Source organism: Hemisphaericaspora subhashii (genome assembly GCF_019202705.1).
Source record: "Hemisphaericaspora subhashii strain CBS 10753 chromosome Unknown scaffold52, whole genome shotgun sequence".
Classification (NCBI taxonomy): Eukaryota; Fungi; Ascomycota; class Pichiomycetes; order Serinales; family Debaryomycetaceae; genus Hemisphaericaspora; species Hemisphaericaspora subhashii.
In genome coordinates, this window is record NW_026057362.1 from 19,102 (window position 1) to 44,181 (window position 25,080).

At 34.9% G+C, this 25,080-nt stretch overlaps 12 protein-coding genes across 12 annotated transcripts; 4 read left to right on the forward strand and 8 right to left on the reverse strand. All coding sequences in view use genetic code 12, as the record gives it.

Annotated features, from left to right (window-relative positions):
- Nucleotides 1-236: 236 nt before the first annotated feature.
- J8A68_004707 (transcription factor TFIIIC subunit) lies at nt 237-4,184 on the reverse strand (the record flags this gene model as incomplete). Its single annotated transcript, XM_049408695.1, has 1 exon — nt 237-4,184. One exon carries the CDS (start codon nt 4,182-4,184, stop codon nt 237-239), a length of 3,948 nt encoding a protein of 1,315 aa, XP_049261992.1.
- Nucleotides 4,185-4,580: 396 nt separating this feature from the next.
- On the forward strand, nt 4,581-5,315 carry J8A68_004708 (protein-lysine N-methyltransferase; the record flags this gene model as incomplete). The annotated part of the gene is made up of 1 exon (XM_049408696.1): nt 4,581-5,315. One exon carries the CDS (start codon nt 4,581-4,583, stop codon nt 5,313-5,315), a length of 735 nt encoding a protein of 244 aa, XP_049261993.1.
- A 384-nt stretch (nt 5,316-5,699) lies between these two features.
- EFB1 (translation elongation factor 1 subunit beta) lies at nt 5,700-6,619 on the forward strand (the record flags this gene model as incomplete). The annotated part of the gene is made up of 2 exons (XM_049408697.1): nt 5,700-5,779; nt 6,070-6,619. The coding sequence occupies 2 exons, from the start codon at nt 5,700-5,702 to the stop codon at nt 6,617-6,619; spliced, it is 630 nt and encodes a 209-aa protein (XP_049261994.1).
- A 220-nt stretch (nt 6,620-6,839) lies between these two features.
- J8A68_004710 (uncharacterized protein) lies at nt 6,840-8,126 on the reverse strand (the record flags this gene model as incomplete). Its single annotated transcript, XM_049408698.1, has 1 exon — nt 6,840-8,126. One exon carries the CDS (start codon nt 8,124-8,126, stop codon nt 6,840-6,842), a length of 1,287 nt encoding a protein of 428 aa, XP_049261995.1.
- Nucleotides 8,127-9,024: 898 nt separating this feature from the next.
- Nucleotides 9,025-11,052, reverse strand: J8A68_004711 (anaphase promoting complex subunit; the record flags this gene model as incomplete). Its single annotated transcript, XM_049408699.1, has 1 exon — nt 9,025-11,052. The coding sequence occupies one exon, from the start codon at nt 11,050-11,052 to the stop codon at nt 9,025-9,027; it is 2,028 nt and encodes a 675-aa protein (XP_049261996.1).
- A 289-nt stretch (nt 11,053-11,341) lies between these two features.
- J8A68_004712 (uncharacterized protein) lies at nt 11,342-12,733 on the forward strand (the record flags this gene model as incomplete). Its single annotated transcript, XM_049408700.1, has 1 exon — nt 11,342-12,733. The coding sequence occupies one exon, from the start codon at nt 11,342-11,344 to the stop codon at nt 12,731-12,733; it is 1,392 nt and encodes a 463-aa protein (XP_049261997.1).
- Nucleotides 12,734-12,844: 111 nt separating this feature from the next.
- LYS1 (saccharopine dehydrogenase (NAD+, L-lysine-forming)) lies at nt 12,845-13,957 on the reverse strand (the record flags this gene model as incomplete). Its single annotated transcript, XM_049408701.1, has 1 exon — nt 12,845-13,957. One exon carries the CDS (start codon nt 13,955-13,957, stop codon nt 12,845-12,847), a length of 1,113 nt encoding a protein of 370 aa, XP_049261998.1.
- A 440-nt stretch (nt 13,958-14,397) lies between these two features.
- J8A68_004714 (uncharacterized protein) lies at nt 14,398-15,870 on the reverse strand (the record flags this gene model as incomplete). Its single annotated transcript, XM_049408702.1, has 1 exon — nt 14,398-15,870. One exon carries the CDS (start codon nt 15,868-15,870, stop codon nt 14,398-14,400), a length of 1,473 nt encoding a protein of 490 aa, XP_049261999.1.
- A 791-nt stretch (nt 15,871-16,661) lies between these two features.
- J8A68_004715 (uncharacterized protein) lies at nt 16,662-17,213 on the reverse strand (the record flags this gene model as incomplete). Its single annotated transcript, XM_049408704.1, has 1 exon — nt 16,662-17,213. The coding sequence occupies one exon, from the start codon at nt 17,211-17,213 to the stop codon at nt 16,662-16,664; it is 552 nt and encodes a 183-aa protein (XP_049262000.1).
- A 1,146-nt stretch (nt 17,214-18,359) lies between these two features.
- On the forward strand, nt 18,360-18,989 carry J8A68_004716 (uncharacterized protein; the record flags this gene model as incomplete). Its single annotated transcript, XM_049408705.1, has 1 exon — nt 18,360-18,989. The coding sequence occupies one exon, from the start codon at nt 18,360-18,362 to the stop codon at nt 18,987-18,989; it is 630 nt and encodes a 209-aa protein (XP_049262001.1).
- Nucleotides 18,990-19,028: 39 nt separating this feature from the next.
- J8A68_004717 (uncharacterized protein) lies at nt 19,029-19,415 on the reverse strand (the record flags this gene model as incomplete). Its single annotated transcript, XM_049408706.1, has 1 exon — nt 19,029-19,415. The coding sequence occupies one exon, from the start codon at nt 19,413-19,415 to the stop codon at nt 19,029-19,031; it is 387 nt and encodes a 128-aa protein (XP_049262002.1).
- A 1,269-nt stretch (nt 19,416-20,684) lies between these two features.
- J8A68_004718 (uncharacterized protein) lies at nt 20,685-21,639 on the reverse strand (the record flags this gene model as incomplete). Its single annotated transcript, XM_049408707.1, has 2 exons — nt 20,685-21,154; nt 21,627-21,639. 2 exons carry the CDS (start codon nt 21,637-21,639, stop codon nt 20,685-20,687), a joined length of 483 nt encoding a protein of 160 aa, XP_049262003.1.
- Nucleotides 21,640-25,080: the final 3,441 nt, after the last annotated feature.

The following is a 25,080-nucleotide window of genomic DNA, read 5'->3' on the forward strand; positions in this document are numbered from 1 at the left end:
AAATCTCACAATATTGATTGCCGTACGACAATAAACCAACAAAAAATGGTTGCAAAAGATCCACGATTGAATCTCACAAATCAAATTAAATATCGAGAAACTAGACTCTAAAGTATTCAAAAAAGCTGACCGACCTGAAAATATGATTTATGTCTCGAAGAGATATAACTTGTGAATTGAAAATTTTACATGTATTAATACAAAGTTACATAATTAACTTAAAAAAACGTTTGCATTTAGAATCCTAAAATTGATAACCATGGGTCCATTATCCAGTAACCAGAATAAGGACCTTCGGTGATACATTTACTCTCTTTCAACCAATTGATGACTGACATAAAGTCATCGCTCCCTAAAGTAGCACTTAACTTATTGTAAATGATATTTGGAGGAATTCCAGGGCGATAATGAATATAATGAAGCATGGCAATGATAATTTTAATCCAGAGACTTTCATTAATGTTTCCATTTAAATCTACCCAGATATGAGAACAAGCTCCCAGTACCGGAACTTGAATCTTTGCAAGTTCCTTCTTGATTTCAAAACCTTCGTTCCCATATGCAACAATGTCACAATTAAGGTATTCTTTATCAAATTGTCTTGACTCATAACTATCAAACTTGTAAGCCTTGTCTATGTGGGTAATATTGATTTTGGCCGATCCTATTAATTGCATCAATGTTGCCATTTCTCCACTAACTATCCCTTGTGAAAGAATAAGTCCCTTGTTGGCATCAATAATCGAAGAAATGTTTTCTTTAAAAGTTTCTGCCTGGTTGAAGAAAGTCCCCAGTGTACGGACGCCAAGACAGTTAAATACTCGATCAGTTAACAAGAATCTACTGTCAGAATCATCGGATCCGATATAAACCATTTGTTTATCTTTTATTAAAGCAGATGACGCGTTCCGAACTACTTCATCACCGAAAGTGGATAAGATTTGGTTGACTTTAGAAGGTGTCAAATCTTTTTCTGGAGTTGAGAAAATTGCCTTTAAGGTTGTTTTTATATTATCAAATGGTCCTGGCTGTAATGACAAATCTTCATCATAATAAAATGGTTGACCAGCAAGAACTGATTCTTTCTGTCTCATGGAACGATCTTCAAGATGATCATATAAAACCATTTGAGTGTCCACACCCGTGCTTAATTTAGTATACCATGGCAAATTATTTTCCACATTTGAATATAATGGCATCCTATCTTCAACCTCGATTATTGTACTACTAGAATCCTTCCATAAATCTAAAAAGAATTGAAGTTTCACATCCTCCAAGTCACTGGAAGAAACCAACTCCTCATCTATCGCCCGAAGAACAATCTTCTCAAGTTCTTCAATACCTTTATTTACAGCCGGCATACCACCAATTTGCCTTCTCACGATACTCCATCTTTGTTTGATTGTTGGTCCATTCATTCCTTCGAATAAATCTGCTATAGAATCAAAATCGATAGAAGCCCGGGAGAAACATTTACAAATACAAACAGCACGAAACAATGTTGTTGCGTCAGATTTATCTAGTTTTGCTGCGGGTCTATATCTTCTTGGTACATGTTTTCTACCTTCCTTTTTCAGCTTTGGTTGAGTTCTTCTTCTGTGTCTTCTTGATACCAAGTCTGGTAATTTATCTTCGGACATTGGGGAACCATCATCAACTGAAGTTGCCTTCCGGGATTTCTTCTTAACCACAACTGGAGTTGTTTTATGAGGAATTGGTTCTCGAGCCTTTTTAGTAGCTTTCTTCTTGATGGAGGGTTCACCTGCTGGTGCTGTTGCTGTTGGTTCTGCTGCTGGTGGTGCCACTTTTGCCGGTTTCTCCTTCTTGATTGATTTCCCTCTGCGTTTCTTATTTCCTCTCAAGGATGCCAACCTTTTCTGTGGTTCTTCATTTTGATAAATAGTAACTTCCCCTTCAATAAGTCTTGTACTATATTTCGGAGCCTGACTAACCACAATATGTTTTTGTTGAAGGAACCCTTGTTTAACTTCCTCAATTTGTTCTTCAGTTGGTCTAAACCCTTCTTCAGTAACTATCAATAATCTCTTGGTCAATTCTTGAGCTCCCTTGCGATATGGAATTACTCTAACTTCCAATTCCTTTGAATTTATAAGATTAGTAATATCACGAACGCATGTCTTCATATCCGTTTTTGTAGTAAATCCAAGCTTCTGATCCAATTGTCGTACTAATTTAATGGTATTACAAACAACCCCTCCTCTCTCTTTAATAAGATCTAATAAAGCTGATTGTCTCTTTAATGATTTTAAGGTATTTGGAACTGGTGCACGGGTAAATTTTCTCGTTTCTTTAGTTTCAACTTGAGGAGTAATAGATTCCATCTCATTTATATCCACTGGCTCAACATAAGATGGTTGTTTTAATGGCTCCTCATCAGATTCATCATCCTGCACAACTGGTGATTTGAATTCCTCGTCAGACTCCTCATCTTCGTCCTGTTTTGTTGAAGGTTTAAACTCCTCCTCGTCATCGTCAGGTTCGTCATCGATGTCCATCATGGCAAACGACTTTAATGTTTTCATTTTCGCTCTTCTTGGACGTCTTACCAACCCTGTTTCTTCTTCGTCAATTTCCAATTCATCGATAATAGTTGGTGTTTTCTCTTTTTGTTTCTTGGTTGCTGTTCTTCTTGGTGTCACAACTTCTGTTTCCTCTTCTTCTAGGTCATCGTCATCTATAAAAGTTGATTGTTTCAATTTCCGTTTCTTAGTTGCAGGTAATATTGAAGTTGGTGTCAGTCCAGCTGGCCGCTTCCCAGGACCGATGAAAGACACTTTTGGAATTGGACCCAAAGCAACAAATTTCGCTTTATTAACCAGTTCAAGCAGACTAGCTTTAATCCTTTTTGGAGCGGGTCGTTTACCTTTATTAGCCTTCGCTGGGAGAGACATTTGTTCTAATCTAGTTGAATATCGATAAATTTTAAATTTTCCAATAAAATCGGGAGTTCTAACAATACAATGATTAGGTAATTCATCGGGGAATTTTTTGGTGGGGATTAATGATTTCCCATCGGATGTAAAACTGACCATAGAATCAATTAATCTTAGATATGTACGATATTGTAAAGTCCCCACTAGAGTTTTCAATACATCTTTGACTGGAAGCCCCGGGGATGTTTGTATGATTTGATAAATCTGACTTGGGAGGGGGAAAAACGTATTAATTGTGGGTATGGTTTCTGGAGTAGTGGTGGATATATCTTCATCGACATCTTCTTGTTGTTGCTTTTGTTCCTTTTCTTCAATTGAATTGAAAACTTCTACGTAGCCGGCTACATCTGATAAGTCATTTGGTAAATCTTTCAAATATCTAAGGGAATAAAGTGGTTTATCATCTTGTCCTTTTACATTTACCCGTTCTATACAACCCATACTTTGTAAACTATCAACAATTGTACCGAAAAACTTTGATTTTGGTCCTTTTTTATCCATTTTAACTTCAAGTTTTAAATCTCTAAATGATCTAATTTGATTTGGAGCTTCTTTAGTTGCTTGAACAATATATCTTTTTAATTTATTTGCACTTGCAAAAGAAGAATCAATACAAGATTCAGTTGTTGTTGTCCCAGCATGAGCCGCAAATTTAGAATGGACACTAAGGTTTGTCCTTTGTTTTGATATTCCATGAAATACTGATTTCTTAACAATTAATCCCAAACTTTCCAATTTTTTAAATCTGGTTGGTAATGATCTTGCATCTTGTCCAGTAGCTTTACATAATTCAGGAGAAAGAATTCCCGCTTCTCCATATTTGGCAATTTCACATAATAATTGATATGGCATATCTCCAAGTGATCGTTTAAATTTTTCACTATCAGCAACACCAGTTAAATAATAACATTGTACTTCATCAATTGGTAATACTCGAAGGATATCTTCATTACCTTCTTTTGCAATGAAATCTTTATATATTGGAATAATAGTCACTGGTTGTTTTGAACCTTGCTTGGTGATGTATAATTGTAATTCTTCATCTTCTTCCGTACAAAAAAATAACCATTGCCAAATTGTTTGTTTTTGAAAATCATCAAGATCATTCAGATTAATTTTCAATTGAATCAATCCCCATAAATCAACTAATGTTACTCCCAGTTGACCTGAGAATGAAAGTTTCTCTAAAACATGAGAAACCAATTCATATGGTGTACATGAAAACAGCATGTTTGATTAAACCTGGGGGGGGTGGGATGAATATGGGTTTATCTTTTTTTTTTTGATTTTTTTTGCTGGTTTGAATAAATTTAAAGTTTGGAGTGAAAATTTATTTGATGCTCTGTTTCAATTTATTCAATAATAATATCTTATTTAATTAACCCAGGACAATTTTGTTTGTATGACTGGGAATTGAATTTTTTTTTCTTTCATGTATAAAGCTCTAAACTCAAGCTACAATGTGAACCATATACATAGAGACAATAGGAATGGGAAGTGATGAGAAGTAAAAGAAAAAAAGAAAAATTTTAAAAAAATTGAATTATCGAAGGTTTTCAAGAAGAAATAGACTCAACTATAACACATCTTTTCCAACTGACATTTAATGGGTGAGAGTAATAAAAGATGAGTGACTCTGATGATGAAATCCTAATGTTGTCTAGTCATGCTTTAGCAGCTCTTCAACAATTTAAGCAAGAAGAAAATGATCGTCTTGAACAATTTGAAGCTCTTTATAAAGAATCAGAAACTCAATTTGATCAACAACAAAAAGTATTATCTATTGATGCATTTAAAGAAGATTGGCAATTATCACAATTTTGGTATGCTGATGAAACTGCCAAAATCTTGGGTCAAGCTTTATTAGAAGGAGCAGATGAAGATACGGTGGTTGTAATTGCTAGTGCACCATCTGTCTATGCGGCAATTAAACAACTTCCTGAAGATGAAGTACCTACAAAACATATTTATTTACTTGAATTTGATAGTAGATTTGAAGTTTTAGCAGGGAAAGATCATTTTAGTGTTTATGATTATAATTATCCTGATATGATACCTGATCATCTTAGGAATAAATGTCATAGATTATTAATCGATCCACCTTTCTTAGAAGAAGAATGTCAAACTAAATCTTCTCAAGCGGCAAATAATCTTCTTGTAATTGATAGATCTGGTATGACTAAATCAGGTGATTGTAAATATAAACTTATTTCATCAACTGGTGAAAGAATGCAACATATTGTTAAGAAGAATTATCCTGATACTAAAATGACTACATTTTTACCTGAACATAAGAATGGGTTAAGTAATGAATTTAGATGTTATGCTAATTTTGAATGTAAATATTGGACATTTCAATAAGAGCGTATAGGGTGTTTAGATATTTATAGAAATCAAATATATTAGACATATGTATAATTTGATTACCCGGATAATGTAGTATGTAATTATCATACTGTTTGCTGTAAATTGTAGACCTTGTCATCGCGTATTGAATGAAATATTTCCCATTGTTCTCATAAATAAATTTATTTTTTCTGATCACGTTGTTAATAAATTTTTCACTCCTAACAACAACTCATCATCATCATCAGTATGGAAGTCAAAGGAAAAATCTTCAACGAAATTCAACACCTACATCCAAAAAAAAAAAAAAAATTTCATCCCTTTTTAGTTTTCTTTCTTCTTCTTCTTCTTTCTTTTCATTCTTATTTCTTTGGATCAATTCATATATATATACACAACATGTCTTTCTCCGACTTCTCCAAGGTTGAAACCCTTAAATCCTTAAACGAATTCTTAGCTGATAAGTCTTATGTTGATGGGTATGTACATTTTTACTAATATATGAAAATTTTTCAATTGAAGAAATAATCAAATTGATAGATTCAATACAATTGATCGATTGCTAATGGGATAACCCAATTTTTTTTTGAATGCTGAATGATGAACTTAATCTTTGGTCCGTGTTTATGAGGTGGATTCAAGACCCACCGTATGAGTGACAAAGGAGATTTAAATCTTTAATCTGACTTGCTATTAAATAAAAAAAAGAATCTCAATTGACCCTTTCAATAAGAAAGAATGCCTTTTTACTAACTGTTTATTTTTATAGTACCTCTGCTACCCAAGCTGATGTTGCTGTCTACAAGGCTTTCCAAAAGCAATACCCACAATTTGCCAGATGGTTCAACCACATTGCTTCTTTCACTGAAGAATTCGACACTTTACCAGCCGGTACTGCTCCAGCCGCTGCCGCTGCTGCTGAAGAAGATGACGAAGATGTCGATTTATTCGGTTCTGATGATGAAGAAGTTGATGAAGAAGCTGAAAAATTAAAACAACAAAGATTAGCTGAATATGCTGCTAAGAAGGCTGCTAAGGGTCCAAAGCCAGCTGCTAAATCTATTGTTACTTTAGATGTTAAGCCATGGGATGATGAAACTGATTTAGAAGAATTATTAGCCAATGTTAAAGCTGTTCAAATGGAAGGTTTAACTTGGGGTGCTCATCAATGGATTCCAGTTGGTTTCGGAATCAAGAAATTACAAATCAACTTGGTTGTTGAAGATGCTTTAGTTTCTTTGGATGAATTACAAGCTGCTATTGAAGAAGATGAAGATCATGTTCAATCTACTGATATTGCTGCTATGCAAAAATTATAATTCTATTGTATAGAGTTTTTCAATTTTATTCTCATGTTTATAACTTTTCTTTGGTAAATTTTTTATTCATGATGTTTTCTATATAATAAATGTAATGAGTGTAAGGAAATACCAAATACCAGAGTATTCAACTTTGTAGAATGGGAATCGTAGAATGGGGATATATAAATAAAAGATGTCGTATGCTATTTATGATCTTACATATAGTATATAAAATGAATCACTCATTTTCAAGACTTTTCCAACTTGTTCTAACTATTTCATAACTTTTCTTATTATCAATTGAATCATTAAGAATAGGTTGAATTAAATACTTTTCCCATATTTTCTTTCTTTGCCAAACAATAATAATACAATCATTACCTGACCAACCAATCACTCCAATATCATTCCCATTAAATTCTTGATGATATTGATTGGTATTTATACACACAAATGACCAAGTTGATAAAAGATAATTTGGTTTTGGTATAAATGGTATACGATTTAAAATATGTTGTTTATTTAAATGTTCATCTTGATCATTAATATTAAACACATGTAAAGTATTTTTATCGGATAATACTGCTAATCTTGAATCATCATGAGAAAATTTCATTGATACTATAATTGCCCGATCTAATCCTCTTCTAAATTCATATAATAATGCTGTTGTCCTAGTAGAATGAACTCTTATGATTGTCCCCAATATTGATGCTGATGCAATTAATGTCCCTGATTTATTTAAACAAAGACATCTTATTTTTGATTTATGAGCTTTTATAATATTAACTAAATTCCGATCATGTCCAACATCAACAATTTGAATTTGTCCAACTGATCGACCTGGAAATGCAAGTGTTTGATATTTATTTGAATTATGGGCTGAAGAGGACGATGATGATGTTAATGATGCTACTGAGGATGATGAATTGGTCATGGGGGGTGCCGATGTTGACCCATTTGAAGTGCCAGTGGGCGTCGCCGTTGATAAGTTGACTGATAAATCAGCGATACCAAATTCATTATCTATAGTTTCATAAGTGGCAAATTTCTTGGGTGGAGCTGAAAATCCATAAACAATGACTCTATTAATTAATACAACAACAATTCTAATTCTTGATAATAATACATTTAATACTGGACTTTCAAATTCTAATATTAAACTAATCTTTCTCTTAAGGTCATCCCAAATGATTAATTTATTTGATGGGAATTTTGGTCGTTTACCACCACCAATTAATGCAAGATAATTTGTTCGATGTAACATTGATATTTTACCAATTCCACATTTACTAGTAGATCCACTAGTATCATCGGTTGTGACTGTTCCCGTTGTTGATAATGTTTGTTGTTGATTAAAACTTCGTTTAACTCTTAAATCAATCGGATTTGTATTGTATACAAGAAAACCAGCTTCATGTCCAATAGCAAAACATCCTTGATCTTGATTGAAGTTGATACAAAGAAAATCCTTTGATAAAACTGATGATGATGCCAGTGATGATGAGTTGTGATGATTATTCATTGAAAAAACATATGAAGATTGGCTATAAAGATCTGTTTCTCTGGGTGTGATTAATAAGATTCCTTTAACCTAATTTAAAATAGAAAAAGAATAAGAAATATAATGAATTGAAAGTTTTAAAAGAAAATTATGAATGGAAATATAAAAGAATGAAATAAAAGGAAACAATAAACAATTATTGTGTTTTGATTTTTTATTTATATAATTGGGGTGGAGACTAAAGGGGAGAGAAGAGAAATTCTTCTTTTAAACGAAGAACAAAAAAACCATAAACAAAAAAATCTGATCATTAAGTTGTGCGGCTCATTATTTACATACAATTTCTTTACTTATAATTACACCTTTCCAATACACGATTTTTAGATTGGAGTCACTTGTATGTTGCTTATTATTTGGTCGGGCCATTTATCACTTGTAAGGTATAATTGTCTATTTTTAGTAAGTACTGTAGGAAGTAGCTTTTAAATTGACACCTAATTACATAAAAAGGTTAAGATTTGATTTTGTGTTTGTCATATTTTGATCTTTTTAGTATGCATCACTATGCAACTGAATTATAAAAGAATTGTATTGTTCTCTATTTTGTGTTGCATTGTATGTTGTTCTATTAAAATTCCATTTTTGCAGAGAGAGATTAGCCAATTAGGGCTGTAAATAGATCAATTTGAAATTATGATTTCCTGATGTGGAAATATTTCATATACTATACTACTAAAATAATAAAAATTAGTCATGTCAAATTTTACATCAAATATTTTTTTTTAAAGAGAGAAAAATTAATTAAAATCATGACATCATCATTATTCCTATTTATAGAATGCCTGCTAACCCTACAAGAAAAAAAAACTGAAACTTTTTGCAACCAAAAAAAAGAATACAAATCAATTAGACTTCATGGTTAATCACTTTCGATATCCATAACTTCATCATCTTCATCACTTGATTCTTCTCCTCTTCTTAACTCTTCAGCAAATTGATCAATATCACCACTACTACCTTCAAAGTCGAATTTATCAACTTTACTTTGTTGTTTACTTGAACTACCTTCCACCCCTTGATTTAACATTCTCGTCTTAGTCGTTAATGGAGTTAAAAATCTTGTACTACTCTGATGTTGTTCTTTCCCACGATGTCTATTCAATAGCATTGGTAAACTAGCATCCACTCTTGCACCAGCTCCCTCTAAGAAAGATCCATTGTTATCTTTATTGGCATCCAAAGCTCGCTTCAATAAATCATTCGCAACTGGGTCAGATGGTGAAATAGCCAATGCATCATGTAAGATATCAATAGCTTTCACTATATTACCAAGTTTTAAATATATTAATCCTATTGCTGCTAAAATATTTGAATCATTTTTACTACTAATCTTTAACACTTGATTGAAACATTCAAGAGCTTTAAATGGTTGATTAGCTCTTCGATATACATGTCCTAAATTTGCATGTATAGATATCCAAGTCTTACTATCAGAATTCAAATATTTGGCGGCATACAATGCCTCTTTGAAAAAAATCTCTGCCTTATCAAATTGATTCTTATGAAAATTAATTACTCCTAATTCATTCAATAATAATGGATCACTATTACAAATATGATATGATGCTAATAAATATTCTTCAGAAAGATTTAAATTATTCATTTGTAAATGTTGCATTCCTAAAAATAAATTAGGTAAATGAGTTCCTGGAAATAATCTAGCGGCAAATGCATATGCACTTATTGCTTGTTCATGTTCTCCCTCGGCAGCAAATGTATGGGCAAATCCTATCCAAGCTTGACCAAAATTAGGATTAAGTAAAGTAGCTTTACTGAAAAATTTTCTTGCCTCGATAATCTTATTAATGGAAAGGTAATAGGTTCCAATTGCAAGCCAAGTCATTGGATTAGTTGGGTGATTCTCGGCTAATTGATGGGCTTTTAAAAATAATTTATTCTTACCTCCCAATTCATATAAACAACTTAAATAATTTGGTATAACATCAAAATTATATGGATCTTTAGTTAAAATCTTTTCACAAATTGATAAACAGGCATCAAAATTACATTGAATATATAAATAATCGGCTCTGCTCAATAAGATATCACAATTTTCACCTAAATTATATTCTTCTTTCAAAATATGTTCAGCTTCAATAAATTTACTAACATTAAGATATTTGCTTAATCTTGTTGTATACAATAATCTAATCAATTCATCATTATCATCAGCATCTCGATAATTCAACCCTTGAATAAATTCCCATTCTTCACTCGGTGTCATTAAATTATTACTAATTAATTCTTCAAATGCTTCAAAACATTTCACATCGACCATAACTGCTTCTTTATATGATTCTTTCGCCCTTTCAAAATTATTTTGATTGGCATATATCAACCCTCGTAAATAACACATTGAAGCTTCTAACTTAATCCCTCCATCACTATTCCTTATTTGATCATCTTTCTTAAATGGATTTGATTCTCCAATTAAATCTAATGCTTCATCCCATTGTTCTAATTTTATTAAACAATATGCTGCCAAATAACGACAACTAACTGATTTTTCAAATTCTGGTTTAGAAATTAATAACAGCTTAGCTCGTAAATAATTCCCACTGTTAAAATAGACTTCTGCTAACCAAAACGCATCATTTGGATCATCAGTTAATGCCAATACTTTATCACCAATCACTTCGGCAGTTTTATAATGATGTTGCATCAAGGCATCATGTCTCCATAATCTCAATTTCTCAGCAGGAGTCAATGGTTCTATCGATTGACTCATCATTGAATTTCGTAGTAAATCTTTCGAAGATGATGACCCTGGCTGATTGTGTGATTTATCAAAATTGAAAAACAGGGATCGATTAGATCCGGGTGTTTCAAATAATGATGTGGGAGGATTGGGGGGAGTTATGAATAATTCATTCTTTTTGGTTAACATTGGTGAGATGAACAATGTAGAATTGTGCTGTGATGGTGTCTTCTGGTTCTGCACCATTGTTATTCTTTCATATACACTTCGATTCAATAGTAAGTTTCTTGTTGTTGTTGCAAGTTTTTTTATCCCCAGCCAATTTTAGCTGATTTGAAGAAAAATAGAACGGACGCGATTTTCCTTCACTGGTGGCTGCACTGGCGACTGATTCTGTTTAGGCTGTGAAAAAAAAAATACCGGACCTCATCTCATCACTTATTCCTCTTAGCTAAAACTGAAAAACCAACAAACCATAATGGCCAATAAGAATAAGAAAGCCAAAGTTGATAATCCTTCCAAATATGATGTCTCAGTTGAACAATCTCAATTAAAATCATCTATTAAAGGATCAACATCTACAACTACAGTCACTCCTCCCCCAGCAACAAAATCATCAAAACCAATCCAATTTAGAATATTTGTAGGATCATATGAACACAATTTATTATGTCTTTCCGTCATAATAGATCCAAAGGGTGAAAAAGAAGCTATATTTCAACCAATTTTCCACTTTGAAGCTCATGCATTATCTATTAAATCTATGGATTTAGCAAAACGTTATCTTGTTACTGGATCAAATGATGAACATATTAAGATTTATGATTTACAAAAAAGAAAAGAATTAGGACATTTATTAAGTCATACAGGAACAATTACAACTTTACGATTCTCGAGTGAAGGACATGATGAACCTAGTGAAACAGTAGACAAATCGGGAAAATGGTTATTATCTGGTTCTGACGATGGGAAAATTATCATTTGGAGAACTAAAGATTGGGAAACATTTGGGACAATGAAAGGTCATACTGGAAGAATTAACGATTTAGCAATTCATCCAACTGGTAGAGTTGCCATTTCAGTTTCGCAGGATCAAACTATAAGATTATGGAATTTAATGACTGCCAAAAAAGCCGCAGTATTAAAGATAAAAGGAAGAGACCATTTAGGACAATCAGGGGAATTTGTTAAATGGTCTCTTGATGGTAGTTATTTCATAGTAGGATTATTTAATCAAATCTTGGTTTATAATACGAGCACCGCTAAGATTGTGAAAAAGATTAAATTCAATTCCACTTTAATGGCTGGTGAAATTTTATTGGTTGAAGGTAAAGAATGGTTAGTTGTTGGGTTAAGTAATGGAGCTATCGAATTCTATGATTTCCAACAGCAAATTGTAGAAACCCTTGGTGAACATGATGAATCAAAAATATGGGATGCAACTCCAGAAATATTGGAATCCAAATTTGAATTAAGGGGCCATACAAATCGTATAAAAGGATTTTCTTATTTCCACGATCCAGTGGAAACTCAAGGATTACCATTATTAGTTTCTGTTTCATCTGATGGTAAGATTGTCGTTTGGAATTTAACTGAATCGGTAAGAGATCAAATTGCAATCTATGATACTGGTGAAAGATTAAATTGTGTTGCTACTAGTTCTGAAAGTATTGAAAGAATGGAAACTATGAAGAGACGATACAATTCTCTTACTGAAATGGCCGGTGAGAATGATGACTCTGGTGCCGTTAGTGAATCTGAATATGAAACAGATGGAGAAGAGATTCAAAGAATAATGAAAGGTAAAAAGAAAAAGGGAAAGAAGAATAACAAGAAGCAGAAGAAGAAGGTTAGTATTACCTTAGAATAAAACTTTGTATATTAGTAAACATAAATAAATATAGTAAATCACAAGAATTAAAGAAATGTAAAATGGCCATGGGCCCGTTTTTTTTTTTTGAAATGAACTCATAAACTCTGATCAACCTAATCTGGCAACATGTTTGTCAAACAATTGCTTGGCTCTAACCCATACTGGAGAAGTGTTTCTGTTTGGTAATTGTAAAAGGGATGGCATTAAATCCCTCGAGAAGAATTCGGAAGCTTCCCTTGGTAATAAGGATGGTAAATGATCAATAGAACAAACTGACAATTTTGGACCTTTAGTAGTTTCAACAACGACAGTTGGATCATTAAAAACTGTGGCAATGGTATAAACTGGGATTGGATTATGTGGATTAGTAGTATCGGCAGAAACATCTACAATGATTCTTAACTTTCTATCAGGGACATTCAAACTTTCAAAATCAATAAATGGTGGAATTGGTTTTGATAAATAAATACAATTAACAAAGATATCACTATCAACAATTTCCTTAAATGGACCACCTGGGGCGGTTTCAGCCATATCCCATTTCTTAACATTTTCATCTGGAATACCAACTTTTTTGAAGAAATCAATTGCACCTGAACCACATCTTCCTAAAGCACCAATCACTAAACCAGTTGGATATTTACCGCCGGTCTTTTTCAAAGCAGCAGACAATTGTTCCTTAACATCAGCAATCAAAGTATCTTCATTAGGATAAGGAGTAACACCAGGTAAGTTTTCATCATCACTATGAGTTTGTTTAAAAGCCCAATCCAAGACACCAATAGCCGCACCAGCAAAACCTGCATAGAATCCAAAGGCTGCAACTCTTCTACCATTGTCATCTTCCAAGAATTCCAAGTCATATAATGTTCCATTTCCGGCTGGGAATCTTCCCAAAACATCCTTCCACCCAGCTTGATCCTTGTAGCAATGAGCAAATTGGATATGTTCATGAACCAATGGGAAGGTTTCATTTTCTGGTAATTCTTTTAAACCAAGAATAATTCTATCCTTTGGAGCTTGTTTCCAGGAACCTTCAGGAACAATTGTGGCACCAATAGCTTCGTATTCTTCGGATTTAAAAGTGGATTGTGGTGCTTCTTCAACATAAACCTTAAAACCAGCATCAATTAATTCCTTGGTGGTGGTTGGGGTTAATGCAGCTCTTGCTTCTAATGGCTTGGTTTCTGCTCTTAAATGTATAATAACGGGTTCAGACATAGTAAGTATTGTATAATTGAGTATTGAATAATTTCTATAAAGAAAACTTAAGCAACAATAGTTTTAAAAAAAAATTGAAAAGAAAAAGTTAAAGGAATTGGGTTTAAATTTATTTTAAAATTTTTCAGTTTCGTTTGGATAAAAACGGTGGTGCAGGTAATGCCCCATTATTATAATGTGTGAGTCAATTGATAAGGAATTAATTACGGCAAAAAATAGAATTAGTCATGATGAAAAATTATCCTGCATATTAAATTTATATACTGTAATATTAAATTTTTAGATCACGTGAACAATTTTTTGATCACGTGAACCATTTCGTGTCCTAACTCGCGCTTAAATTTCCCAATTGGGAAGCTCTCTAACATTTAAATTTCCGCCCTCCTGTCTATTATACCTTGATTTTGTATATGCAGTCTCGACTACTAAAACAGAACTCATTATAAATTTTTCATGAACTTCAATACAAACTCCTTCATCTTAATCTTTGCCTTACTCCAATCTTCATCTTCAACAAAACAGTCACTATATGCTTTAAATAATTTCTTTATAGTGGAAATCTCAGGCTCATAAGTGATTATTTTGTTGTCAATTGCTTTTTCAAAGATTAAACTAGCGAAACTTCTGTCATTATTTTGAAGAAATCCCAATACAACCGCTTCAGTAAGTAACCCTTTACTTGATCTGCCGGTATTTTGAATAAGATCAGAACCAACCTGATTAATGTAATTGTTGTATATAGATAATCCTGAGTCTGGCTTGAAGAAAGATTGAGAAATAATTAAGGATTGCAATAATCTGACAGTCATTGAATCGGGAGGGGCCAATGTGGCTGCAACTTCGGCATAAATTTCTTTATTCTGATTGATGGCCTGGTATCCAAACACCTTCGCCAATGTTGCGCCAACAAATTCAATGCCATAACTTGCATGTGTTTGATATTGATGGAACTTCTTCAAAGCCAGTTCTGTATCATTACTAAATATTCCATAGGATTCAATGATTTTTTGTCTCAAGAGGATATTCCCAGCTTCAAGATCTATATCTGATTCTTGGATATATTTCAAGATCTTCTTATCTAAATCTCTAACGATGGATGGTTTGAATTCAATTGATAGATGTTTAGAAAGTTCGACTTGTTTAGACATGATTGGTTCTAGTTGTTCCAGCTTTAAATTTATAATATCTAATGCCTTTATGTATTGTTCCGTTGTTAATAAGGTTGGATCTTCTTCTAATACCTTTTCAACCATAAGCAAGAAAACACAATTCTCACTTGGAGTGTTTCTATCATGGAATGTTTTCATATATTCAACAATAAACGGTGGTGATAATATGTCGTTGATTAAAAAGCCTATAAATGCAACTGAATCATCTTGAATCAATTTATCTAATAATTGAATCAAATCGGATTCATATTGGGAAATATCACTTACAATATGATCCGTTAACAAAGTCTGTAACCTATGTAAGTTATCAAAATCAATAATATAATTCTCGCTCTGATCAACCGCCTCGCCAGTTATCAACTTATTTAATAAATTCTTGATCAATGAAACACTTATTTCATCTAAATTTGAAGAATGTAGTTGAAAAAGTTCCCACGATGAGTGAACTCTTCCGGGATTAACCTGAATAATTCTCAGTAAAACTTCATTGGTATTTTTAATTGCAGGATCTAATTTGAAATATATCGAGAAATCGGGTATTAATTCATTAATTAATTGTTGCTTATTGGAGTTGGCTGAAAGATTAATCGATTTAATCAATGACATTCGCCCGGCGATATCATCTTGATTTGATGCTTTAAGATCTTCAAGGGTGATTTTGTCGGGATTTTTTGACAATAATGTGGATAAGAATCGTCTTCCACTGGTTAGAGCTCTTGAATTATGTAACACAGTTCTGATCATATTGCACGATGCCTTTCGTCTATTCCCTTCTAATGTAAGATGTAAATTTGAGCGAAATTTTCACATTTTTTTTTTTCGTTTGGTGAAGAACGCTAAAATTCCGTCAGTTAGCTTTAGTAGGATATCATATCTTAATTTGAAGTTATCAAACAACTGAAGAAGCATGATTCAATTCATAATTGTAAACTAAACAGCATTGCTTCCCGTTTGATGATAACTACCCTACTTTCAAAAGTGTAAAATTACTTTAGGCAACTGCAGAAATTGGCTTAGTACGGGGTTCGCTTTTTTTCTTTATAATAGATCATAATATGATCCAATTAATTTCTTGGAGGACTACACCGATGGTAGCCATACGTTCGTCTCAGAACGTAAATGGCACTTTTCATGAATGTAGGTGATATCTATTGAATCAGACTTTTGAGTACGCGTAAACTCGTCTGATTCTTGACATCATGATGAAGTTGGGAATGGCAGAGGTACATTAAGAGAGCAGCACATGCGTAGGCTCATTGTCCACTTTCGAACAATTTAGCAACCAAAATATGAAACAGGATCTCGCGTTTGGCGTCTTATTTTTTTTTCTCTGCTTGACAACGTGGAATGAAGATGTTTACAACCTAAATTTGTTTAGAGACTTAAAGATATATTAAAAAGAACGGAAACTAAAGATACACTAGAAAGTTATAAATATATAATAACAATAACGGAATGATAACCCAAAATAAAAACCCTCAAAGAACAATTTAAACCCACAAACTTCGTTTCATCATATATTTATATATATAGATTCAATTTCTACGAAAGAACCCCTTCTTTTTCTTTTTAGTTTTCTGTCCACTTGGTTTAACATAACCTTGCTCTTCATAAATTGGATGTTGATCAAAATTAATTACTGGTCTAGAGTTACCTTCTTGGTTATGGGTTTGACCGCTTAAATTGTAGTATGGAAAGTCTTCATGGAATCCCCAACCTAAACGATGGGATTCTAATTGATCACGATACGATACGTCACCAGTGATTGCATATTCAAACCCTCTAATCGTATCTAAAGGACGTTCGTTTCTTTCTCGAGTAGGATTAGACATATCACCTTGACGAATAGGTCGACCAAAAATATCCTTCAAATCTGCCGAGTCATTGCTCAAATATGATGGTCTTCTGTTTTCATGTCTTGCTGCTTGTTCAAAAGGTTGATCTTCATTAACAGCCGTTAAAATAGGGTCATGAACATTGGCAGTATGCATTTTATATTGTTGTTGATCTTTAGGTGATATCTTTACGTCGATATGTCCTGCCTTGCTAGGAGACTTCTTGTTTGTTTTAGATCTAAAAATGGCCATTGGAAAATTTGTGTAATAAATTGAAACTAACTAAGCGAGCGGTACGAGGTCAAAAAAAAACAATAATTTAAAGCGTGAAGTCAAGTAATAAGGGTTATGGATGGAACTTATATGATTTATTTCCCAAGTATTCTAGTTTTAATATCAATAAAAGCAAATGAATAAATAATTAATAATTTTAACACTTGGAATAGAATAAAAATGAAATGAAAAAGAGATTAAAAGGTTTTAAATAATTTATAACTAAAAGATTTATTTTTAGGAAAGAAAATTTTTTAAAATTTTTAAAGGAGATTTTAATAATACACAAAATTAAAAAAGGAACACAAGAATAAAATTAGACAATAATGACAATGCATTTAATTTATATAATGACAATTTACCCAGGCAAAAAACAAGGGGTGGGGAGAGAAATAAATAGAATGCTATGCTATTTATATCTTCATAGATTGTGTACTATGATTATCAAAAGTTCTCTAGATCATTGATAAATTGCGTTGATAACTGTATCATCAACTTTAGTTCCAAAATCTAAAAATATCCAAACTAAAAAATCAAATAAAAATAAGTTAGAACAAAATCACATTTCTCATACGCCACATTGCAAAAAACCCCTTTAGGAAGATTATCTTAAACTGTCAGAAAGCAATGACAACTAGTAACTTTGTGCAATTAAACAAATAAATATATATCCAATGGTTGATTTCTTAACCCAGCCAAATACAAATTCAGCTTATTTGATTGCCATATTATGAAACTAATTAGTTTGTTGATGGTTATAAGCCTTGGGGGGTGGTGGGCCAAGCAACCAAAAATTTTTTTTGCTGGTGCCGATTTGGTCCGACTTTCTCTAAGTAGGCTGAGTGTAAAAATATGTTCTTCAACCCTTGCTCAAAGTAGATCACATCAGTAGACCTAACGCTATAGTTATTTTGGTGCCGTCGCATCTGCGTTTTATTGTTGCACATGTGAATGTCACAGCTTGGGATTCTCCAAGTTTATTAAAGTTGTTTACTTGCAAAGAAGTCAATTGTTTCATTTTTCAATGGGTGTGAGATACTGGAATTCCCACTGAAAAAAAAAAATGTTGCTCTAGTCCATGACATAGTAACTTTGAACAAACATTGCATGATACAAGTTTAATCAATGACATCTGAACAAAAAGAATCAATTCTGCAAATACCGACTTCTGTAGATTTAACCCAGAAAGATGAATCCAGTCCCAATATTGATTCGACCAAGGCAACGAAGGCTTCCTTTTCTGTTCCTTCTAAAGATCCTATTAAATTCGTGTCATTGATATCCCGTGATGATAGACCACTATACATACAATCATTTAACAGTGAAAACGCTACTATAGAGGATACAAATAATTTCTTGAAATACAACTTCCTAAGTCACATTGCATTGGATGTTTTGTCATCTCCGGTTTCTATGAGCTTACGTGAGCAACAACAACAACATCAACAACAAGGAAAACTAGAAATGTCAGTTATTCTATTATTCATTCAAGATCAAGTAATGGTGTATGGATATGAGACAAATAATGGGTTGAGAATTATAGTTGGTTTAGATCAAAGTTATGTTGTTTCAGATCAAGCTCAATTGAAACAATTGTTCCTAGATATTCACAAGTGTTATATAAGGGCGGTACTCAATCCATTTAACAGTTGCCCCGATAATGAAATGGACTCTAATGATTCAGTATTACAATCGCCAACATTTGATAGAAATATTAAGAGAATAGTATATGTTTGGCCCCGGAAACTAACTTAATATTAAATAACCATCTATAAATATTCTATAGAAGTAATTTCATTTCAATACAACATGGGCTCCTCTCAATTCTAAATAATCTTGATCTACACCAGGTGGCATATTCTTTATTACTTCCTGATAAATTTCAACATTGTGAAATCGAAGTTGATTCGAAGGGCTTCGATACTTTCCTTCTAACCCAGTAATATCACAATAATTCTTGCGAGGTAATAGACTGGGTGGTGCAGTAACTGAATTGTATGTTGGGGTGTCGAATTTTAACGCTTTCGTTTGAAGATACTTAGTTTCATCTGTAATCAATTGTCTACAAGGTTTGTATCTTCTTGCAGGAGGTTGTGGTCTATTGGGATTCTGCTTGAATGAATGAGGTTTTGTTGTTATGGCCAGTAACTCATGAAGATCAGTCTGCGGTGTATTGGACATGTTGATGCTATGTTTTAGTTTGATATCACAAGATGGTTTTCGAAGTGTTTGTTGGCCCTCTCGAACTAAGTGGGAATGAAGTATTCACTTGAATAAAAATTTCAAGAATGATTGCGCGAACAAAATTAAAAATAGTACTTAACATTGATTCTACCAAATAGTTTAATGAGTCTTTTTGCCAAAAAGGTTCACATTAGGATGTATATGAAACTTGGGCATACACATACATATACGCCTACTTTATAGTTAATTTAGAATACTTGAGAGTTAATTTAGAATTTAGAGAATTGAGGATCCACAGTACTGCGGGAAATTAGTTGTTCTAGGTGTTTGATTACTGTCAAAATGTAGAATAAACTAGAACATAGAGATCGCATGCGAACATACGGGAGAATCTTCCAAAGATCTGCATCTTATTCTCCAGCATAAGGCAGTGCGGTTACCCCCGTAAACTTGGGTGGGTTTTCATACCGTAGGCGAACTTTGTCTTTGGGGACACTTTCCCTTTCCCAATCGAATTCAGACCTCGCGAAAAGTTACAAGTTCATCATTACTTAGCCAAAGAAGGTATTTTTAGAATCATCCAAGGAATTTGAAGCCAATAGATACCTTCAAATGATAGAATATACGTGATATGCGCGTATCATAAGTCGTGACAAAAATCACCTGTATCCGTAGTTTGCAAAGGAATACCCTTCTAGTGACTTCAATCTCAGTTATTGTAGTATTATTCTACCCAAAAACGACACCTATCCCTTTCCCACATTTAGGAACCCTTCTCCTTGGTTGCTCTAACAATTTTGGATTCTGCTTTTTTGTTGCAATTTTTGGTACAAATTTAAGCAAAACTTTACTAGAATACTTGCTTGTAGGATACTCGATCAGTTCCAAGACAAAATATGTTTTTGATTTCCAAAAATATAAAAGACGGAGGGATATTTATGGTTAGTTTGGGATCAAAGATAGAGCTTCGTGTATTTCAAAATGAAAGCGGCATGTTTTACCTGTGTACGCGATATTTCAGAAAGTTGACCAAGGTGTTTATTAGTGAAAACGCGACCAAAAGGGCTTAATCAGCTAAAGAGAGACCCAAGGGGTTAATAACGTTTGACCACAAAAACGCTTCCAAAGAAAGGGATCAGCGTGGAATACCTAGAGAGATGCGGGTGATTGATAATTACATCCTTCCTCCCCTCCCCAATCTCGATCAACCTTGTAATGAGCCCAACTTTTGTTTGGCAGTATAGGCTACGACAAGGTCTCTAGGAATCAGAAGCAACGAAGTGGCAGAGTACAAGGGATCATCGAAGTAATGGCAGCAGTGCATGAAGTACCAGCCCTAGATGAATCATCAGATGAAATGCGGTAAATATTGTGAAATTCTTGGTCATCGAGGCAAGCTTGGGCAAACGTGGAACACCAGTACTCGGGGACGGTTAGTTTTGAAACTGCACCGCAAATAGCAATAGGTGAATGAACAGGCTTCCAGGCAGGGTTCCGGGAAAGATAGTAACCCAGCTTGTTAGAAGCAACTTCGTAGAAACGGCTCTGATTTTGAAATGTAAAACTAGCAGCATCCAAAGCCGCAGGTGAGGGTGCAATGTAACAGAAATTTGGATTGGTTGATATATCTGCTGAAATCTGAGAGATGGATTGTGAACAAGTGACGTTCAAGAAAATACCGTAACTTTTGTAGCAAACTGAACCGCCCAGTATGGTTAACGCAGTGCTGATGATGGCTGTCAAACCTTTTGGAACGATACTAAACAGGAAACTATTTGGTGGGGTTCACAACATCTAATAGGAGCGATAGCGTAATGGGATGCATGGGTGCGGATACGAATCGATGCCGGTTGACTGAAAGGAAGCAACAGAACCGTATGTATCACAGAATCTTTGAGGTACTCGAGTGCTTCTTGACAGGTAGCGGACCAAGAGAAAGGCACATTCTTTTTCGAGTATGCTGGTTAAAGGTTGGGGAAACTGAGCAAAACGAGGGACGATGTATCGAATGTTGCCAACTTGATCGAGGAACCTTTTGATATAAAACTTGGATTGTGGTGTTCGAATAGCTTGAACTTGTCCAATGGTAGTGTCAAGGCGGTCTATAACAGTATATAGCTGATGCATCACGACCGACCCATTCAACAGTGGAATGGCTGAAAGCACATTTGTTCCAATTAACAGTATGGCGATGGGTATGAAGGTGACTAGGTATGAACATGTTTAATGTTTAATGCTTGAAACTACCGCTGGAGATTAAACGAGAACATCATCTAAATAAACTAGTCAGTAAAAGGGTTCAAGCGCTCGTGTAAAGTAGGGCAAAAGATATGTGGGGCATCGCATAGACCAAAGGAGAGGGCTTTCAATCGGGTCTGGCAAGTGTGGTGTAGGGGATAGTAGCAAGGTGAATCCTACATTGATGACATGCATAGTAAAATTGTCGCTACCTGTGACAGTTACCGGAAGGATGGGGATAGACATATCGCTGGGTATTGATCATATACAATTCGATAGGAACCGAACTTCTTGGGGACCGCTTGTGTGGACAACGTAGTCCTTTTCATGATATGGAGTAATTGGTCAGCGTGTAAAAGACAACCAATTTCCTGAATAAACTTAGTAGCAGCCAACGAGCACTTTGGAAGTGGGAAACGCTTTGGCAATTGGATCGGTGGTGATACGGTAGTACGCAGATCTTTCCGAGAAGAGTGTGAAATCCTGTGGTGCATTCTGGAAAGGCTGGAGCATTGTTGTAAAACCACGGAACAGTGAGTTGAAACTGGAAACAATTGTATCAGTATTAGTAAAACAAACAGGGTTCGATCGACAGAGATAATTTGCAGCCTACTTGCTGTATCCAAGGTTGATATAGGATAGCATGCTTAGTCCAAAAAACGAATCCAAGAATAATACGTGCTAGAGTCTTTGTCATGAAAGTATGTTCAAACTTCAATGGGTAAACCTGGAATTGAGGACTGGAATTCACAACTGTGTGCTTGATGGGAACCGGTTGGGAACCAAAAACTACATACCAATACAGCTGTGACGACGTAGTGTGGGGGGGGGAATTTCAAGGGAAGCAATGAAATCCTCATTTATGAAGAATTCACTTATGAAACGCCGAGATGCACCTTAACCCCAATGGGCAATAGTGAAATCCTAACAATGGTAGCAGGGAGCAATAGCTTCGGATGTTATTCCAACTCAGAATAACTGTGCAGACGATTTCGCTAAAGCTTTTGGCTTGAGCAATTTAGGATTCTAAGGAGACTCTGTATATTGGATGATTAGATTTCGTTTATGCTCAAGATGATTCCTCGATATTCAAATTAGATATTTGTGTGCGAGAGCACAGCTCAAACAAAAGAGGTTACCAATTGACAACGACACCAATCTGCTTAGGGATGACGCTGTACTCCCTCCGTCTAAGCGATTCAAAAAAAGCCTGCGTCTTCTATTGGATATTGGTGACGCATATACTAGGGTTGTTCTTCTTGACTTGAAAAAGTCCACTACCACTTCATAGTGGTCTTTTAGAGGTGTCCTCGGAAACATATATAACGCGCTAGTGGTATTCTCTGAGCTCCTGGGTGAGCTATGCCTACCGTGTATTACTCGTGCAAAAGTGCTAGCTAAGGCCCCTTCAGATCTTTATACCAGCTCATTAGTCTTTACGAATAAACTCATGCTTTTAGCTTTCTCCTTCTTCACCCTTAGTATGTCTCCAGCAAGGTACCCCATCTAAGTATTTAAAAACATATCAAAAGCTTCGGCAACTTGCGTAAATTTAAGTTTGGTTCGTTGAAATATTTTATAGACACTGTTTCTTCTTGTTGGCGACGTACAACCAAAAAAGTGATGAAAAACAGCATTTCATTTAAAAACTAAGCCAAAATTATCAGAAACTATGTTGCTATAAATAATACCAACACTTTATCAGGATTCCATCTCCCATAGCGCTAGGTGGAAATGAATTTTGATCATTCGGATTTTACCGGAACTAATGGGGTCTTCTGTCCGCATTTTTCCATGAAAGCGAACATATTTAGGAATAATGTCGTGACTATACTGACAATAACACAAAATCTAGTTTGTGAAACCGGAGTTATCATGGAAACGGGTCTAACACCGGTCGAATTAATACCCGGAAACGGAGCAAATGACGCCGATACCGGAGTAGGATGAAACTACATGTAGGAACCTTATGGACGGGTTTAAGGTAAGCCACAAACCCGATACGGCCGTAAGAAAAAAAAGTTAAGACTCGTAAAATTTAGTATGAGGAAATGAACTTTATTGAAATTTCGCACAGATCCGGCATATAAAAACAGCTATTTAAAAATTATTTTTTTGTACGCTTCCTGCAAATATTGATAAATTTTTTAAGTTTGGCTAATGCTGGACTGCACCCCTGCATATTACCAGTTCGTTACACAAAATCCGATTGCGGGACTGCCCAATATAGTATTGACCGGTTGGATTGTTCCTTTTCGGCTATTGCCTATTTTGGAATATAGCCGGTAGGACAAAACCGAAATCGGATGGGACAAAACCGCATTCTGGAGAGCCGATGGGACAAAGCCGGAGTCTGCAACCAACAGGATAAGAATCAGGTCATATGTATTAAAGCATAAATACCACTAGGCCCGTTGACTTGTATGGGAAAGATGAAAGCTGGGCGTCGTGCTTTTACCTGTGGGAACTCTTGTATCCGGCTCTCCATTCTGTGTCATATTTGTTAAGATTCCCAGGATGGTAAGGGTGGAACTCACTTTATCTTTGACACCCACGCTGTTTCAGAGTAGGTTTCTCACCCTGATCATATGTTTTACTCCTATTGGTCGGGGGTGTGCTTTAGCTCTTGTTTCCCTCTGTCTGCGCACCGCCAGGCCACTAGAGTAGGACCGCTCTGATCGCATATTCGGATGTGTCTCCAATGGAGGGAACAATATATTCCTGCGCTCTTGTGCTTAGGAGCATCTGATGTTCTTGACGTCATTTACCACTTCGTCAGCGCGGATTCTCTATGCTTGATATGCGTGGTTGCAATGGGATCTATCCCCTCACTTTCTGCCTTGATGCTGGGTCCTTTGAGTTTCGGACTCTTGTCGGGATTCTCTCTTTATCTCTCATTCGTCTTACAGCGACGTCACTTTTCATCTAGGTTTCTAGCTTTTTCCTGGAATCAGGGGCCGGAAGGGGACATTAAAAGAGTGGCCACTGGCTCAGCATGGAGGGTAAAAAGTGCGGGCTCCCCAGCGCGTAGATATATACTAAGCGGCCAGTCCAACTTGGTGGGATGTTCTCGACTCAGTTTGGTCTAACACTTCTAGCCGAAGGTCTGACAAGTGCTGGACGCGATCTGAGAGTGGTACACTCGCCCATTATCTTGGACTCATTGTTTGAAGCTCTAGACTCGTCCTCTTGGTGTTACGATTTGAGTGGTCTTCACTCGTCCCCGTAGGGTGTTAGCGTTCATCCAGGTCTAGGTTAATGTGAGTGATGACGCCGAGACTGATCTAAGCTTAGGATAAACCGCCCCCCCTTTTTCCAAGCTTATATAATGGATCTCAGGATGGGGGGTAGGAGGTAAGGTTCAGGCAATATACAGGGAGACCTCAGTGAGCGTACCCCGGGGATTTTGTGTAGGGGGGGGGGT